The sequence below is a fragment of the Strongylocentrotus purpuratus genome, unplaced genomic scaffold (assembly GCF_000002235.5).
Source record: "Strongylocentrotus purpuratus isolate Spur 01 unplaced genomic scaffold, Spur_5.0 spur5_scaffold_11, whole genome shotgun sequence".
NCBI lineage: Eukaryota > Metazoa > Echinodermata > Echinoidea > Camarodonta > Strongylocentrotidae > Strongylocentrotus > Strongylocentrotus purpuratus.
Genome location: NW_022145596.1, coordinates 26,244,965 through 26,264,448, shown reverse-complemented (window position 1 = coordinate 26,264,448; position 19,484 = coordinate 26,244,965). Strand labels below are relative to the sequence as shown.

At 37.0% G+C, this 19,484-nt stretch overlaps 1 protein-coding gene across 1 annotated transcript; it reads left to right on the top strand.

The window, feature by feature from the left end:
- The first annotated feature begins 163 nt into the window (after window positions 1–163).
- On the top strand, window positions 164–19,408 carry LOC115922312 (WD40 repeat-containing protein SMU1). The gene is made up of 11 exons (XM_030981014.1): window positions 164–292; window positions 7,949–8,159; window positions 8,747–8,899; window positions 10,351–10,590; window positions 13,307–13,447; window positions 14,596–14,691; window positions 15,112–15,239; window positions 15,822–15,948; window positions 17,448–17,615; window positions 18,226–18,378; window positions 19,070–19,408. Exons 1-11 carry the CDS (start codon window positions 267–269, stop codon window positions 19,166–19,168), a joined length of 1,542 nt encoding a protein of 513 aa, XP_030836874.1. The 5' UTR covers window positions 164–266; the 3' UTR covers window positions 19,169–19,408.
- The last annotated feature ends 76 nt before the right edge of the window (window positions 19,409–19,484 follow it).

Sequence of the window (19,484 nt, the reverse complement as noted above, 5' to 3'; positions counted from 1 at the left end):
AATAATAAATACGCCTCGGAATAGAATTTCTAGATAAAAGCGCGCTATTGAAATGCCTATTATTATTATTATTCAATCACTTTCTAATTCACTTGGAAAGAATCAGGTACTAGTAACTGCTAACAGATCAAGGCTTAAAAACAGACTAAGCTCGACTGGGTAATATGAATATGTGATAGATTCATGAATATTCATATTACGCCACCTCGGGATCGCTTTTTTGCTGGTGCTGCTTTCTTCACATTCGGCTACAAAAACCACTGAATATGTCTTTGGAAATCGAATCTGCTGAGTAAGTTACTTGTTTTCCCTTGTGTTTGGAGTGTATATGTGAATCTGTTTTTGGATGAAATTGTATGAGTGAAAATACGCGATGAGCTGCGCGTGGATCGTCGATCCCTGGATTGTCATGATTGTCTGATTGTGGGCGCTGTGCTGTGGGTAGGCTTACATGTACGAGTTATTACGTTGAGTGAATAGTTAATAAAGTGTATGGTTTATCCGGTCAATCCCAATACACAATATTACTGAGATCTACTTATCACCATCAGTGTATGGAAGTGTGAGGTGATCCTGTTGTTATGGAATATGGATAGATCCAGAACTAGTTTTCTTTACCTGAATTTTGATTCAGAAAAAGTTATTGGCGCTTGTTCAGAACTAGATTAGAATCAGCCCTTTTAGATCTAACTTAGATTCTATCCAAAATTTGACCCATATAACTCCGGCTAGACTAGATCTAGAGATACCCCACTAAAACATACCCAAAATGAAGAAAATATTCATCAAATGTTTATATAAAGATCATAATTTAAAAGTTGTTATGTTTATTACCTGTTTTGTATCAATTTTCTTGTCATTTTTTGAGTATTTTTCGGATAAACGTTGATATTATCATACACTTTTTCACAGGTTTCACAGCAAACCGCTGCACAATAAGCGAGTTCGTAAATAGCTCTGGACCGCATGACCCCAAAATATCCACATATCTTTTACATGATGGATACTTCCCACGTGTGCATTTTAGAATAATCACTGCCGAAGTGATGGAGGTGCTTCATGAATACCTTTTGTTTGCCTCTTGAGAAGAATACTTCCACCTGTGTATCACTATCGGGTCATTCCATGTCAAATCACCCAAAAAATCTGAAAATCTTAACCCGACCATTTTTGATTTTGATGAAACTTAGTGTACTTGTTGAGTGTGATCTCACAGCACCAAATCCCAAATTTTAGGTCAATTGGGTGAGGGGCTTGGGAGATACGGCCCACCAAATTTTGAGATTTTTTCAAAAATGGGGGTGGCGGGCCTACCTTTGAACCCTTGTATCTCAGGACCTAATGGGTCAATCTTCACAAAATTTGTATTGTTGGAAAGGGTATTCCATAAGGATTCCAAATCTGCCGCCATTTTGAAAATTCATACATGTTGGGGTACTTTGACCTCTTGACCTAAGATTTGACCTTGAAATTGACCTTGTGGATCACGTGACCTTGACAACATTTTTCATGAAATGTAATCTCTGACATGTTCACTAAAACATATAAAAGTTTCAGAGATATAATATTTTTTGTTTAGGAGCAATAAGGATTGAAAGTATCCATACTTACAGATATTCACAATAAACCCTATTATAATGTATACAATACATGCAATATGCACAGTACAACATACATCTTCCACATGCTTTTTTGTTCTAGTCATATCCATTCTAAATGTCAGCAGTACTTAAATAGAAATAAAATGACAAGTTCATATAGGCCTAAAGGGTTAACAGGATGTATGGCTTTAGGCCTCTGAGTCTGTTCTAGGATAATTACCCCCCTGGAAAATTAACCCCCAGGAAATGTCCCCCCCCCCCCCAGGACAATTACCCCCGAGGACTATCACACCCAGAGGACAATTACCCCCCAGAAAATAACTTCCTAGGACAATTTGTCCCCCCCCCCCCCCAGGACAATTACCCCCCTGGGAATTAACCCATCCCCCCCCCCCTGGAAAATTACTCAAGGATAATTACCTCCCAAAAAAAAAATCTGCTTTGATTAAAACCAACTTATTATCAGGATAAACTTCCCCTTCAACTAATAGAGGGGGGGGGGTAGTTGTCCTAGGGGGTAATTGTCCTCGGAGGGGGGGGGGTGACAGATTGTCCTAAGAGGTAATTTTCTGGGGGGTAATTGTTCTCTGGGTGTGATAGTCCTCGGGGGGTAATTGTCCTGGGGGGAACATTTCCAGGGGGGTAATTATCCTAGAACTGACTCAGAGGCCTAAAGCCATACATCCTGTTAACCCTTTAGGCCTATATGAACTTGTCATTCTATTTCTATTCAAGTACCGCTGACATTTAGAATGGATATGCCTAGAACAAAAAAGCATGTGGAAGATGTACGTTGTACTGTGCATATTGCATGTATTGCATACATTATAATAGGGTTTATTGTGAATATCTGTAAGTATGAATACTTTCAATCCTTATTGCTCCTAAACCAATAATATTATATCTCTGAAACTTTTATATGTTTAAGTGAACATTTCAGAGATTACATTTCTTGAAAAATGTTGTCAAGGTCACGTGATCCACAAGGTCAATTTCAAGGTCAAATCTTAGGTCAAGAGGTCAAAGTACCCCAACATGTACGAATTTTCAAAATGGCAGCAGACTTGGAATCCTTATGGAATACCCTTTCCAACAATACAAATTTTGTGAAGATTGACCCATTAGGTCCCGAGATACAAGGGTTCAAAGGTAGGCCCGCCACCCCCATTTTTGAAAAAATCTCAAAATTTGGTGGGCCGTATCTCCCAAACCCCTCACCCGATTGACCTAAAATTTGGGATTTGGTGCTGTGAGATCACACTCAACAAGTACACTAAGTTTCATCAAAATCAAAAATGGTCGGGTTAAAACCATTGGGTGATTTGACATGGAATGACCCTATCAGATAAATTTACTGTTGGTTCATAAATGAATAGTGATTACATAACTTTCATGAGCAGGATCCGAGTGTTCGTCTCAATGGTTTTACAATTTGGGTACGAATGATCTTGATCTGCCCATGCGCAAATCCTAATTACGAACTAGCTTCCACAATACAAGTAGTGTACATACCGATGGTGGGTTGCGGGCATGCATACGCCTGTGTGAAGTTATCTACCGTAATGTGTCCGATCCTCATTACAGTAGATAACTTCACACAGGTTTCGATTTATGCCCCTCCACCTGGCGCTATGACTGGCAATGTCTCCCAGTTCAGTAATCGGTGTGTTGACTCACCACTCCGAAACTAGAACAACACTTAAATTTGTCCCTCATCTTGGTTTGAAAGTAATCTTTCTGATAGATCATCTCAATATGTTTATAATAATAATTCCTCCAATTTTTCTTCTATTACACGGCGTACCACAAGGTTCTATCCTAGGTCCTCTACTGTTTTTTAATTTACATTAATGATCTTACACATTCAGCTTTTTTTTAACACGGGCCTGGCTTGCTGCCGACAGAGACGGCAATTTTTATTTTTTTTTAGGGCGAAAAAGAGGGGTGCAGTTAATACACGAGGGCAGTGTATACACCGTTAATTACGGTATCTAAATATAAAATTATATTTAGATCTATAAGTAATAAGCAGATAACGACTTGCTTTCTGTTTCGGATTCAGTTTCAGCTAATCTGTCGCCTTGCCGGTTTTCTTGAAGTTGAACTTGAAAAGTTTGAAGTAGGGAGGCCAATGACAAAATCTAAAATCTTTATTAGGCATATCTGAATGTTAAAAGTAGGTTTCAAGGTAAAGATCAGTTTTGGAAACACCCCCCTCTCAAGAAATGAAATGGAAGCTCTTATTACTAATAATGTGAAAGAATATGTTTTGACTAATATGTGATGATACAAATTTTGCCGAGAAACCGCTTACTAATTGATATATTTGGTTAATTATTATATCTATTTGGACCTGATATATATCGCGCATGTGTCGCGTAGTCCCATATACCGTCTTTCTGTGTACAGTGCTTGTAACTTTACCAAGGCTGGGCAAAACTTCTTATCATTTTGATGATTCCAGAACCTTGCAGTACACACCAATACTTATATGCTAGATTATCAACCTTTTCTGATCGATTCCACACTGTTTCTTTCACAATGCAATCGCATGACCATATTAAAGGGGTCTTTATCTTTAATACAAGCCAACTGGCCCATCTCCCAATTCCAGAAATGTCATAAAAAAAGTAGATATTTTGCTCCAAAGTTGGAGATTTCTTCAACTCTAATACTTACTTGGTTGATAGCCCTTTCACTATGAACATGACGGACAAAGAAAGCAAACAAAATATACAGTTCATCTAGGGGCCGTTTCTCGAAACCGTCATAACTACAAGATCAACGACATCTCGCCACTGTCGCGCAACTTGTCAGCTAAGTGTTTCACGAAGCCGTCTTTGCCAAGATGAGCGACAACTTCCGCGACAAGCGAGTTGTCACTGCTCCGAACCTGTCATATCTTTTTAATTGCTGTAAAGCGCCATCACAAGTCAGTTTGTTGCCATTCCATGGGCCGCGAAATGGACGATTAGTTTCACTATCATTTTGAGAAAAATTTAGACGAGTTCGGTACGTAATTCTCTGGGATGCGAAATGCAAATGTACAAAATTGAGAATACAAATTATACTGAAAATTTAAAAAGTTGAATATAAACATTAAATCACAAATCATTAAACTATAACATATGAATAAGAGAGATAAGAATGTTACACACCGTTTTTCATAGTCGATCCATAGTCTTTTCTTAGGATACCGTCATACCTTTGGGGCCTATGTGCATTATTATTCCCTCTCTAATTACTTCTTCCAAATTATATTTTCAATATCAAATCAATTATATAACAAGTATTTATGAGGCTCTAGAATAAAAACTGGCTGAGAAAAGGCATTTTGCCTAAAATTCCTCGTCACAATAAACAAAAAAGTATGTATTGATAAACTATCACATTACAGTATCCTTCAACTAACTTTTGATTTGACTGTCAAAAAAAAACACTCACCGGTTTTTCTTCAATTTAAGAATCTTTACAGAAATATGCAAATCGTTTGATGATGTAAATATGATAATGACACTATTTATTATTTATTTTAGGAGAATTTATATGTATATATTTCTTTTTGAACAATTTTAGCCCCAAAACTTGTTTTGGGTTATTCTTCATAAATCAAATGGATCGTGACAAAGACTATCTTCTTGAGCTGCTAGTATCGCGATATATCGATATCATGTCTGTCATGGCTTTGTGAGACAGTTTACCCACTTCATGACATCTCCATAGGTCGGCGACAAAGATATGACTGTCATGGAGTTGGTTTCGAGAAACGGCCCCCAGGTAGACAAAGAAACATCCCTTCACTGCTATTATGTAAAAAGGTGAATATGCATGTGACACCTGCTCTACACATTTTTACATAATAGCAGTGAAGGGATGTTCCTTTGTCTACCTGAGGAACTGTATATTTTGTCCGCTTTCTTTTTCAGTCATGTTCATAGTGTTTTGTCCTATGGGAAGGGCTCTCAGTTTTCTTTTAAAAGTAGCCACAGTGGGTGCAGACACTATGTTATGAGGTAAGCTGTTCAAGGGTTGGACCACTCGATTTGAGAAAAAGTGGCCAGCTTATTTTGTGCGAGTACGTCTTTGGTAAAGCTTTTTATTATGACCTCTTAAATCTTTGTTTGGAGCAGAGAAGAACTTTTCTGAATTATTCCTATACAGTGCGTCCCAGAAAAAACGAAACCGAGAATTATCGATGTTTTATCATAACTTAATCACAATTATAATTGATAAATGACACATATTTGTAAAGCTTAGATCCTCCTCTTTCATTTGATGCAACTCATATAATGCATATACCACGCATGAGTGATTAAAATCAATTTGAAGAGAGGAAAACAAAAAGTCATTTGGCGGACGATATCTGAATTTCAAAGAGAAAATCACATTTCTAGAAATATGAGTTTCTGCCCTTTCATATGACACCTCAATCAGGAAAAATGAGCTAGGAATAACAAAGTTCTGTTTGTTTAAAGTAGTGCTTGCATTTCCATAATTTGATTAAACGAATTCGTTTTCACTGGCTGCCTGCCGTATCAAAAAACGAAATTAACAAAAGACTTAACTCCGTTTAGTTGACAATCAGCCGTAGACGAAAGACTTCATGCATGGCTAATTGTCAACGAAACGGAGTTAAGTCTTTTGTCAATTCTGCTTTTTGCTAGGTAGGCAGCCAGTGAAAACGAATTTGTTTGCTAAAATTATGAAAATGTAAGGGCTACTTTAAACAAACAGAACTTTGTCATTCCTTGCTCATTTTTCCTTATTGAGGTGTCATGAAAGGGCAGAAACCCAACTTTCTAGAAATATGATTTTCTCTTTGAAATTCAGATACCACCCGCCAAATGACTTTTTGATTTCCTCTCTTCAAATTGATGTTAATCACTCATGCGTGAAATATGAGTCATATGAGTTGCATCAAATGAAAGAGGAGGATCTAAGCTTTTCAAATATGTGTCATTTATTAATTATAAATGTGATTAAGTTATGATAAAACATCGATAATTCTCAGTTTTGTTTTTTCTGGGACGCACTGTATATATCTTTAAGATATTTGTAAGTTTCGATCAAATCCATCTTCTGTCTCCTCTCCTGTAGAGACTCTATCTTAGTCTTGGTCTCGTTACTGCATAGACAGACACCTCGTTTGGACCTTCTCTAATGCCTCTATATCTTTCTTAGTGTAAGGGCTCCAAGCTGTTGATGAAATTTCCAATGCTGGTCTCACAATTGATTGATAAAAGGTCGCAATCTTTTCTTAATTTAGATTTGTAAAATAACAATGAAAAATAGCCATTTTGCGATGAGCGGAATTCACAATAGCTTGAACATGAGTTGATGGGGACAAACAATTCGTCATAATAACTCTCAGATCTTTGTGATGAGACACCTCTTGAAGGATCTTTCCGTTCATGAAATAACAGTACTGCAAAGCACCTCTTATTCTCAGTACCACACATTTTTCAATATTAAAATCTTAACATCCAGAGCTTGGACCATGCCGCAAGTGCATTCAGATCATCTTGGAGAATATCACAATCATGTTTGGTCCTGATCCATCTTTACACTTTGTTTTCGTCAACAAACATCTTAGCTGTAGAGGTCACCATTTCCGGAATGTCATTCCAATAAAACAGAAAAAGCAGGGCCCGAGAATGGACCCTTGTGGTACTCCACTTGTGGTACTCCACTTGTAACGTCTTTCCAAGATGACACACCATTTCTGAAAACAACTCTCTGCCTGCGTCCTTCAAGAAAACTCTCTATCCAATCCAATACTTGTCCATGTATTCAGAGTTGTTTCAATTTGTACAGAAGTCGTTGATAAAAGCCTTTTGAAAATCTAGATACATAATATCTACCTGTTCTCATCAAAAGACACTAATCTGTCCGTCCGTAGGGGCCTTGAAACGGTTAATTCTGATAGTCACTCATGACTAGCTCATAATTAGACAAACCTGTGGGAGTGGGTGTGGCATTGCGCCAGGACAAATCCAAAAAGCAAAAATTTTGAAATTTGAATTTGACGTGAAATCGGATCAAATTACAGTCGCTCGTCAGTGGCTAGTCTAGAATTGGTTTGCACAGTGTTTTTAATTTGTAATTGTGAGACTGACTATAAAATGAAAGGTTTCGGCTTTGAATGATGTAAATAAGGGTTTTTGTGTGTTAACAATGATAATTTGATAACATGTACCTGAAATAAAAAGACAGAATTTCATATTTATTAGGTGATTAAACAATTATTAAGTGAAATTGTTGCACATTTGGGCAGGGACGGAGTAGAGATGTAGAAATACCATACCCCACTTGTGCATCTAATTGAATTTTGATAATTGTCTTTTTAGTGTGGTGAGACTGATCCAGCAGTATCTGAAGGAAGCAGGTCTGCCTCGGACCTTGGCCACCCTTCAGGAGGAATCTTCTGTATCCCTCAACACGGTGGACAGCATTGACCAGTTCATCACGGACATCAACAGCGGTCATTGGGACACTGTCCTGCAGCAGATACAATCACTCAAGCTCCCGGACAAGACCCTCATTGACCTCTATGAACAAGTAGGGTGAACCTAGCTCTCAAAGCTTTCCTAGATGATCTAATTGAAAATTCGGTTTTGAAGTGTGTTATTATCTTAGGAATTTTGCGTATTTTACAGTTTCTGATGTAGTCTGGTACTATCCTATGCATTGCCAAAAGTAATATTGACCTACTTGTAGATATTGATGTGATCAAAAATGAAATGTATTCAAATAGTGAACACAAATAGTCCAGCATTGGAAATTCAGGTAAAGATTTAGTGAAGACCGGCTACTCAAAGCAAGTCTTACAAACATTTTTTTAAATTAATGTTTTCTCATATAGTAGATATTTGCAATGAAGTCATTATTAAAAATAAAATTGCTAAATGAAGGCTAGGGACAAAATATGCCTGTTATAAACAAATGACTTGACAGATTTTCTTTTTTGGTAATTATGCTTCCCCATTTACTGCTCCAACAAAGTACGATGAATTTTCACCAATCTTGCTTAAGTTGATTTAGTTTTTAATTTTCATGTTTCAACACAAAGTACATGTAGTCGTTGTATTATCGGGTACATATCATTACATCAGGATTCCCTTTTATTTTTGTTGTATTTGATATAGATTGTGCTTGAATTGATTGAGCTGCGTGAGCTTGGCGCTGCTAGATCACTTCTCAGACAGACTGATCCAATGATTATGCTCAAACAGAACCAGGCTGACAGATACGTCCACCTAGAAAACCTCCTTGCTAGATCCTACTTTGATCCTCGTGAAGTAAGTAGAACCCCCTCCATGCCCTGGTTGCTGCATCATACCCAATAATACCATTGGGATGATGTACATTTAGAATAACAAGAAAGTGTCAAAGTACATGTACACCTTGTTTGGTAAAGATTGTTCTTAAAGGTACTATGTCCCATTTGCAGGCCAAAAAAATGAAAAAGTTAAATTCCAACTGCATTTGAAAGATAATACTAATTTAGAACTTCCCTAAAAAAGGTGGGGCTTGAAAATATCTTCAAGTGGGAAAATAACGACTATTAGTTGTCAAATCGACTTTAGGGCTATAGAGCCCAAAAGTAATAGTCTTGATTTTCAGACAATTTTACCGAATGGTCATACGTTTTATGCTGCGCAAAGATTCAATCAGTTTAATCTTGGCCATCACAAGAAGTGGGTTATTGATGTAGACAAATGCTATATGTACCCTTTACAACTCTTTTCATGTATGTTATTACCAAAGAAGAAAAAAAAGCCAGTCAGTCACTCAATAGTGTCTGACAGTGAAGTCTAGCAAGTAAACGGGTTTCCTTGCATAATTTGAATATGAGGACACTGCTAACGTTTAAATTTCACATATAGGACATACATGACATATTCATAATTCCTGCAAAGTTCTACAGCATTTGAGGTTGGCTGCAAAAGGGACATAGTACCTTTAAAGTGACTCAGTAACATTGTTGAAGGTTGATGAAAAAATTGCGTAATTTTTGTATGAAATGTTACTTATTATATTCCTTCTACTGTACTATACCTCCTACATGCAAACAATCCTGAAAAAATTCTCAAACCACAAATATGTTTATGGTTTTCTTTGAAGGTGTCACTGTGCGACACCCTTTGACAGTAAATTCTCCCAACCATTTTTGAATTTTCCCAACCATTTTTCCTTGCAAATAAGACATAAGACAGGCTTTTAAAACTCTTTCAACACTTAAATGCCTGGAATGGTATATAGAGCCAAGACATTGCTTTGTGACAAACTATACCAAACTAAAATGTAATTAAATTGTAATAATATAGTTGGGAGAATTAAGGAATTGATCAGATAAGTTTTCCCCAATTTGTATCATTAATGATGGTCTGTTTTCACTAAGAACTTTCAGATTATCTTTAATTGTACATCAAGCATTTAATTCACTACCTTAGCACCACTTTCTCTCATCTGAACAATGTTACCAGGTCCCTTTTAGGATGATGTTTATTCTAGCTCTTTCATATATGTTTAAAAAAGAACACTTTTAACTCCTTACTCACTCTTGTTGATATTAGTGGAACAAACAGTGGGCTGCCACTGACAGCCACTGTCAAATTGTGTCACTCACACAATATAAAGGGAACACAAAATTCTTCAATGTTGCAGTCTAGGATTTCAAAATGCAAGAAATAAAGAAGAGTATATGTGAGAAGGCAATGTTTGACTGGTATTTTGTACCCATATATAGGCGTACCCTGACGGGAGCAGCAAGGAAAGGAGACGAGCGGCCATCGCCCAGGCCCTCTCGGGGGAGGTCAGCGTGGTACCCCCATCACGCCTGCTAGCCTTGCTTGGACAGTCTCTTAAATGGCAGCAACACCAGGGTCTGTTACCTCCAGGCGTGACCATAGATTTGTTCAAGGGTAAGGCAGCCGTCAGGGATGAGGAAGAGGAGAAGTATCCAACACAACTCAGCAAGACCATCAAGGTAGGCATCACATTATCAACTTACTACACTTTTGGAGTTGAATGTCACAGTGACTCTTGGGCAGGATTGGGGTATCCGGTTTTTACTCCAAGCCCTACTGTATAATCATCTCCATCTTCGCTGCTATAAATAGTCAAATTTAAAGGGATAGTTGAGTTTTGTTGCAGAGGGACCTACAGAGCTGCCAACCAGTACGATTTTATTGTATTTTGTACGATTTTTAGAAGTACCGGTAAATATGACAGTACGATTTTTCCTCAAAAAATATGATTTTATTTTATTTATTTTTTTAATTTGTTTTAAAAATAAATATATATTATTTTTGTGTGTGTGTTCGTGTGCCATTTTCAATGGCAAATAGCCCATTCTCTCCTGTAAAGTATCCTACAATCATCTCACATCAGCAATTTGGGGATGTTCATTGGCTCATCGAACACATCAGTATGATGAAATCATGCATATTCAACCATTGGTCCATTGAAAAATTTCTTCCTGTATGTAGGAACTAATGCAAAATGGAAACCCCCCCCCCCCCAAAAAAAAAAAAAAAAAAAAAAAAAAAAAAATTAAAAATTAAAAAAATGCATTTTCGCAGTGAGAAAAAAATAGGATTTTTATTTTCAAAATAGGATTTTTGTGGGAAAATAATAAGATTTTTGTTCAGTTTGGGTTGGCAGCTCTGGACCTACACCAACATTTTTATGCCTCCGCCACCGAAGGTGGTGCCGGAGGCATCATGTTTTCGGGTTGTCCGTCCGTACGTCCGTCCGTCCGTCCGTACGTCCGTCCGTCCGTACGTCCGTCCGTCCGTCCGTCCGTCCGTCCGTACGTCCGTCCCGTTTGACCGTTATCACAATATCTCAAGAACCATTTAAGATTTAAACTTAAGACTCGGGAATAGTATTTATCACCATAGGAAGACGATCTGATTAGATTTTGGAGTACGTAGGTCAAAGGTCACAGGTCACAGAGGTCAACTTATGAAATTCCTTGTATTGAGTTTGTTAGCGCGATATCTCAAGAACCATTTGAGATTTAAACTTCAAACTTAAGGATAGTATGTATCACCATAGGAAGACGATCTGATTAGATTTTGGAGCACGTATGTCAAAGGTCAAGGGTCACAGAGGTCAACTTATGAAATTCCATACATTGAGATTGTTATCATGATATCTCAAGAACCACTGGAGATTTAAACTTCAAACTTAGTGATAGTGTGTATCACTATAGGAAAACAATTTGATTAGATTTTGGAGCACGTATGTCAAAGGTCAAGGGTCACAGAGGTCAACTTATGAAATTCCATACATTGAGATTGTTATCATGATATCTCAAGAACCACTGGAGATTTAAACTTCAAACTTAGTGATAGTGTGTATCACTATAGGAAAACAATCTGATTAGATTTTGGAGCACGTAGGTCAAAGGTCAAGGGTCACAGAGGTCAACTTATGAAATTCCATACATTGAGATTGTTATCATGATATCTCAAGAACCATTTGAGATTTAAACTTCAAACTTAAGGATAGTATGTATCACCATAGGAAGACGATCTGATTAGATTTTGGAGCACGTAGGTCAAAGGTCAAGGGTCACAGAGGTCAACTTATGAAATTCCATACATTGAGATTGTTATCATAATATCTCAAGAACCACTGGAGATTTAAACTTCAAACTTAAGGATAGTATATATATCACCATAGGAAAACGATCAGATTAGATTTTGGAGTACATGTATGTCAATGGTCATAGAGGTCAACTTGAAAATTTCAGACTACATGTATAGGACTTGTCATGATATGTCAAGAACCACTTGAAATATGTTCCGTTACTTAACCCGTACTTAACTGGGCTATTTTGAGCACCTCCCTGACTGGGGGGGGGGGGGGGGGAGGGGCCGATTGCCTCGAAATTTGGCACGCGTCTTGAGAAATTGCGCAAAGCAAGAGACCTCACTATTATTTAAATTGCTCTATGGCGGAGGCATCATTTTCGACTGCGCGCAGTCAAAATTCCATCTAGTTTTTTATGAGATAATGAAAACTGAGTGTTACATTAGAAAGAACATACCATTTAAATGACAAAATCATCTTTGTTTGATCGACATTGATTCAGAGACGGCTGAAATATCTATAAATATAACGATTTCTAATATTTGTGGTGCCCCACAAATATTCAATAATTTGAAAAACGAGATAGCGCCTTATATGTTTTATCCCAGCCAATGCAGTTGTTGGCTTTTTCGTGTTGGTTAGGATACGCTCAACCAGCTGGTTCGTGTATTGTTATTATTTATTAATTAATAAATTAACGGTCACCATATTTTTTTTTTAAAGTGCAGCTGAATTGGTATGATCGTATTGGATAAATTTCACACATTTTGGGGTCTAAAATGACCTTTGTAGCACTTTTAGGTCCTAAAAGAGCACTAGAAATGTCATAAAAAAGAATAAGAGCAATAACCATGCACTTTGAAAGCATTTGCAGTCTGAAACAAGAACTCAACTATCCCTTTACACATGTTTATAGGAAAATTTAAATCTAATAACAGATGTAGATCTAGCAATTTTATTTTTTATGTATCACTTTCGGGTACCTTGGCTCCTGCCCAAAATTTGAGCGGGTACCCATATTAAAAAGATACCCAAAATTTCCAGCCCTAGTGGCTTCACTGTACTTTGATATGTACATCCTAATGTATGTTTCATCCTTACAGTTTGGTCAGAAGTCCCATGTGGAATGTGCAGCTTTCTCTCCGGATGGTCAGTTCCTAGTGACCGGTAGTGTGGACGGATTCGTTGAGGTCTGGAACTTTCAGACAGGAAAGATCAGGAAGGATCTCAAGTACCAGGCAGAGGTAAGGTCATGGTGTTATTCCCCTATAACTAATGGTAGTGATACTAAAGCACCATTATTCCATAATAATGTCAAAGAGATTCTTCATGTTTTGATGAAAAACATGAAAAAAAAGACATTTTTCATACACTAATACATTGCATGGACTTGCCCTACAGACCTGCCAACCAGTACGATTTTTAGAAGTAAATACGACAGTATGATTTTCCTCAATAAAATATGATTCTCCCCCCCCCCCCCCCCAAAAAAAAAAAAGAAAAGAAAAGATGTGTGTGTGTGCCATTTTCAATGGCGAAATGCCCATTCTGTCCTGTAAAGTATTCTACAAGCATCTCACATCAGCAATTTGGGGATGTTCATTGGTTCATCAAACACACCAGTCATGACGAAATCATGCATATTCAACCAATGATCCATTAAAAAAATTCTTCCTCCATGTAGAAACTGTAAAAGGCATTGATCCATGTTTTGTTTTTTTGTAATACAATTTTTGTCAGTAAAATAGCACTTTTGGGATTAAAGAATACAGTTTTTGAACTCCAGAGGAGAGGTCTGGCCCTAGTGGATAAAATTGTGCTTTTTAGTAATACACACATTTTTCACAGCCTCTGGATCAAGTTAAGCTTGGTTTGCAATTTTCAGTGAATTTAAATTTCTTTGCTTGCATCTGCATTCTCAACTTCTTTATGTTAACTCTGAAGAGTAAGTATTTGTGAAAAAAGAAAAGGAAAATGGGTTCTAGAAGAATGTTTATGCTGACAAAAAAATTGATATAAGAATTTAAATTGCTCATTGTTTCAAATTGAATGTTTAGCCAGTTTAAGCACATATGTCAGTCTCATAACTTATGTTATATCTGTGTGATTTATGGGAGATTGTGACAGTTGACTCATTGTTGCTTTCCTATTGCTGGCTGCACCACTTGAACTATGCTGTGTTTTACATGAAAACATTGAATTCTGGAGAATAAATTTTTTTAATGATATTTCTTTCTTAGTTTACTCTAATATGGAGATTTCTTAACATTACAAGGTCAGTTTCTTTTGATGCATTATATTACAATGAGTTTGTGTGTTTTGATGTATTTAAATATCAAAGAATTGTTTCTTTGGTGCTCATGAGAAAGTCTATATCCTTTGCTGCTCCCAGGATTCGTTCATGCTGATGGATGATGCTGTGCTATGTATGTGCTTCAGTCGGGACAGCGAAATGGTTGCTACAGGGGGTCAGGATGGTAAGATCAAGGTAGGTTGATGACAGGCTTGTCATTGCCAATGTCATATTTGGATGTGCTGGGTTTATTTTTGGTTTGGGGTCCTTTTTTCACAATTTGGAATGAAGTCTCTGTGGGATTTCGGTCAATTGAGCCGTTCATGATGAAAACTAAACTTAGTCATAGTGTAATCTTAAATTTTGGATGCAATAATGTAGATATTTATTCACAGACATTACCATTTTTCCAATGCAATTTGAATGATTGAACTTCTGCCGTTATTTTGTATTCTTTTAAAATCACTGATCCAATAGAGATCTGAATTACACTCATGGCCATTTATCTTTATTTCATTTAAAAATATTCTTCCTTGTTATGTTACGTTTGAAAAGTTAAGACAGTACAGTGTTTGAGAGCGAGCATTTTTTTGAATTTGTAAAAATTTGTATTAGGTTTGGAAAGTTCAGACAGGGCAGTGTTTGAGAAGATTTGAGAATGCTCACAGCAAGGGAGTCACTTCTGTCAAGTTCTCCAAAGATGCCACTCAGATACTCAGCTCTTCATTTGATCAATCTCTAAGGTTAGTCTCTTTCCAATTGGGACCAATCACCAATGCTATCCTTCTATGTAGGTTTGTATTTCAGTGCCAGTATACTATCTTAAAAAGATCAATTTCAAATATCATTTCTGTACGACATATCGTCCTGAAGATGTTAATCTTGTGCATGTTTTTTATTAAAGAACTTTTTAGTGTGAAAGGTGAATTAAATTCTTCTTTGACAGCTAAACTGTCTATGATGTACTTTTTCATTAATATTTTTTTTGTGCATCAACTTGAATTTCAAGAAAATCATTTTTGTGTGTGTGTCTCGTATGACATAAGATAATTTCAGCTCTATCTTCCTGAGAAAGGCTTATTTATAGTTATTTGTCATATCTTCATAGGGCCCCTTGGTAGTACTTTACTATAATACCATTAAACCAATCTTCACTGCTGATTTCTTTGCCTCATAGTCTAGAAAAACGTCTTAATGTCCCGTACAACAAATACAGAAACGCCCTTTTGTTTAAATGTTTGTATATTAGATTTGGGTATAATGTCTGCACACACAGTTACTCACACTTCTTACATGTTTTCTCTTGGTGTGTGTGTGTGATACAGGATACATGGATTGAAATCTGGCAAGACATTGAAAGAGTTCCGAGGACACACATCATTTGTGAATGAAGCCGTCTTTGCTCCTGATGGTCATCTTGCTCTCAGTGCTTCATCAGATGGTACCATCAAGGTATAGTCCATCACTGCAACAAAAAGAAATCATTTTAAAACAGTTCTTTTAACACATTTTGTTAGATTTTAATAGTATAGTATTAATGACTGCTTTGAGAAACAACTATATCTCGAAAATTAAAGCAGTCATAAATACTTTTATAAACCAAAAAGGATCATAGAATACATGTGCGACTTACTAATCATGGTAATCAAGTTTGTTTATGCTATTGAGACAGCAGACTAAGCACATAAGGGCACAATGTACATACAAATACGTGTGTGGGACTATGAACGGGCTGGATTTTTTGTGTTACTGAAATGTGCTCAGAATTCAAGTAATTCATCTATTACATGACTATAACAGACAAGAAACAGGTCAAATGTAAGGACAAGAATCAGTGCTTATCAATATAACAGAAATTTTGCATGAAATATCATCAGGAAAGCTATCTAAATTTGTCAGAAATTAGCGACAAACACACCAAATTTAGCGCTGCAATGACGCATAAAACGGCGTAGAATTCAACTTTTCATCCACTAAATCAATTCAAACACTTGCATTATACAATCTTAAATACCTGTATCACCGTTATCGCAAACAATAAAATTACAATCTATATCTAGACCTAGATCTACGGCTAATAATAAGACTAATTCACGTACCCTTTTGGTGTTCTTGCTGTCTAGTGACCACTGATTCGCACACTTAATGTATGGTATCCACGCTTGCTCAAACCAGTTTTTCAGCAAGACTGAACTATTTTCCCGGTAACTGGAATTTTGCCGAGATTTTACCGATTAACCCTCGAACTATCACATGGGTTTGGCATTTTTTGTTTATTTACGGGAATGGCTAAAACCATGACTGCAATTTCGACCAATCAGATGGCTGGATTTCTTTAGTGAGGTATATAATGTATATTACTAGTTAGTGGATTGTGACGTAGTCATGGGACAACTCTTCCACTTCTACTTCTACGACGATACTCAGCAGGATCCATAAGTCAGGATGTAGTGCCGCTTGCTGTGTACAAAAATATGATTAATTTATCTTTTTCTCGTAAGTGCCTCCCCTCTTGATGCACCACTCAAAATATATCTTTAAAAAAAATAGACCCTCCTGGATCATACATATTGAAAAAATTGACACCTTTACCATTTTGGGTGTTTAAACAATTAGGAAAATAGTCTAGCACTTCGTCAAAGTGACATTACCGATTCAGCCAATTTGAAGTGCCCGTACATATAGTGATTAGGTACAACTTTTAAATGACTTTTTGTCTGATTTAATTCAAACTTTTATCAGTCTGCTTATCTGATATGTCGGCTTTCTTTGAGAGTAGTTATCAGTTCAGGTTGGATTCCCCTTTAAGAACTGTCGGGTAAGGGATACCAAATGACCGCACACTATGGACTTTTCCACTAATCACGTTAATCTCTGCATTGAACACCCTTTAGAGTTTTGCTGTAAAATAAATCAATCTCAATCAATCATATTGTATTGAATTCTACCAGGTCTGGAACATCAAGACTACAGAATGCATCAGTACCTTCAAATCACTGGGAGGCTCATCAGCTACTGACATCACAGTCAACTCTGTTATGCCGTATCCCAAGAATGCAGAACAGTTTGTTGTCTGTAACCGTAGCAACACTGTCGTTATCATGAACATGCAAGGACAGGTACGAATATCTGGTTGTTCGTAAGCTAGTATATAGGTTTTTGCCAAAATTTGCATATATGCAATTTGTTACAGAGGAGCAGTATTTGTATGTAAAACTAGAAACTTTTGTGAGATGGCCATTACCATGGCAACAATAGTTTTGTCAATTGTGATCCAAATATATTGAGGCATGAAGATTCATGAATTTGAACCATATGTGAAACATATGTAAAAATTTGTAGTACGTTCAGTTCGCAACATTTTTGCATATATGAAATTTATGACGAGTAAGCCACAAACATTTCCACTTACCCAATATAAAAATTACTTGTTGTGCCTATTATGGGTGACAACTGTAATACTTGTACCTGACATTCTGTGACAAGAGAAATTATTCTGTATGAAAATTCTAATCAATTAATCTACGGACAAAATCTAGCCATCTAGTGGTGATATATTTTCTCAAAAACTCAAGTTTCCAGCTCCTATATATGCTGTTTGAGTTGTTATACCCAATTTTCTTTAGGTCGCATTGGATAGAAAATGACAATTCTCATTTTATCCAAGACAAATTTTAAAGAAAAATAGTCTCCAAATTTAATATTTGTGATCCATCTTTTGTGTACTAGATTGTTCGGAGTTTCAGCTCTGGTAAGCGGGAGGGAGGAGATTTCACATGTAGTTGCTTATCACCGAGAGGGGAATGGATCTACTGCGTAGGAGAGGATTTGGTGCTCTACTGCTTCTCTACATCAACTGGAAAACTAGAAAGGACACTCACTGTAAGATATATCTTTTACTAGAGAGAGAGAGAGAGAAGGGGGAAGGGGAGAGAGAGAGAGAGAGAGAGAGAAGAGGAGGGGAAAGAGAGAGAGAGAGAGAGAGAGAGAGGAGGGGAGGTGTCTCTTCTGCTCAGTGAAAAGAATAGTAGGCACAAATCATTGGGGAGTCCAGGACAAAATGATTTTAATGAGAACAATGTTAACAAGCAAAAGAGACCTCCCAACCTTTCTGCTTTATTTTTTATTACTGGAAAACTAGAAAGGACACTCACCGTAAGATATATCTTTTACTAGAGAGAGAGAGAGAGAGAGAGAGGAGGGGGAAAAAGGGGGGGGGGGGGGGGGGGGGGGAGAGAGGAAGGGGAAGAGAGGAAGTTGCCACAAATTATGCTGAGTTGCACAAAATAATAGGAATTTTGAAATTCGAATGTTGTAATGTTGGGAGGTCTGCAAATGGTGTAAACTTGTAATATTCTTGTAACTGTGTAATACACATGCAATGTGTATTAAAGTTGATAGTTTGTTAGGTTTGAATTTGTACAACATGACAACTGAGAGAATTCACAAGAATATTGCATTAGTGATTACACTTTTGCTTGGTATCACCTACTCATTGTCTGTTTGACATATCTCTTGTTTAAAACTGTTGTATTTATGTTGTTTTTATTCCTACCCCCCCCCCCCCCTCCAGGTCCATGAGAAGGATGTGATAGGCATTGTACCCCACCCTCACAACAATCTTCTAGCCACATACAGCGAAGATGGTCTCCTCAAGCTATGGAAATCATGAGCTGCCTGCACAGACAGGAGATAGACTTTAGTTCATAGGGCTTTAGCTTTTTGAAATCTAACGTAAGTTATTTTCCCCTGCATGCCTAAAAGTCAATTAGGGTCCACATACAAAAATCGTTATTGGACATTCTGAAAAATATTTTTAGAAATCAAGTACACCTGGGCCCCGTCTTACAAAGAGTTTCGATTGATCCAAATCAATCGCAAGTTTGCAGTCTCCTATCACTTATGTACATAGTTGCGATTGATATGATATCAATCGCAAATAAGTTGCGATTGATATCAACTCTTTGTAAGACAGGGCCCTGTAATCC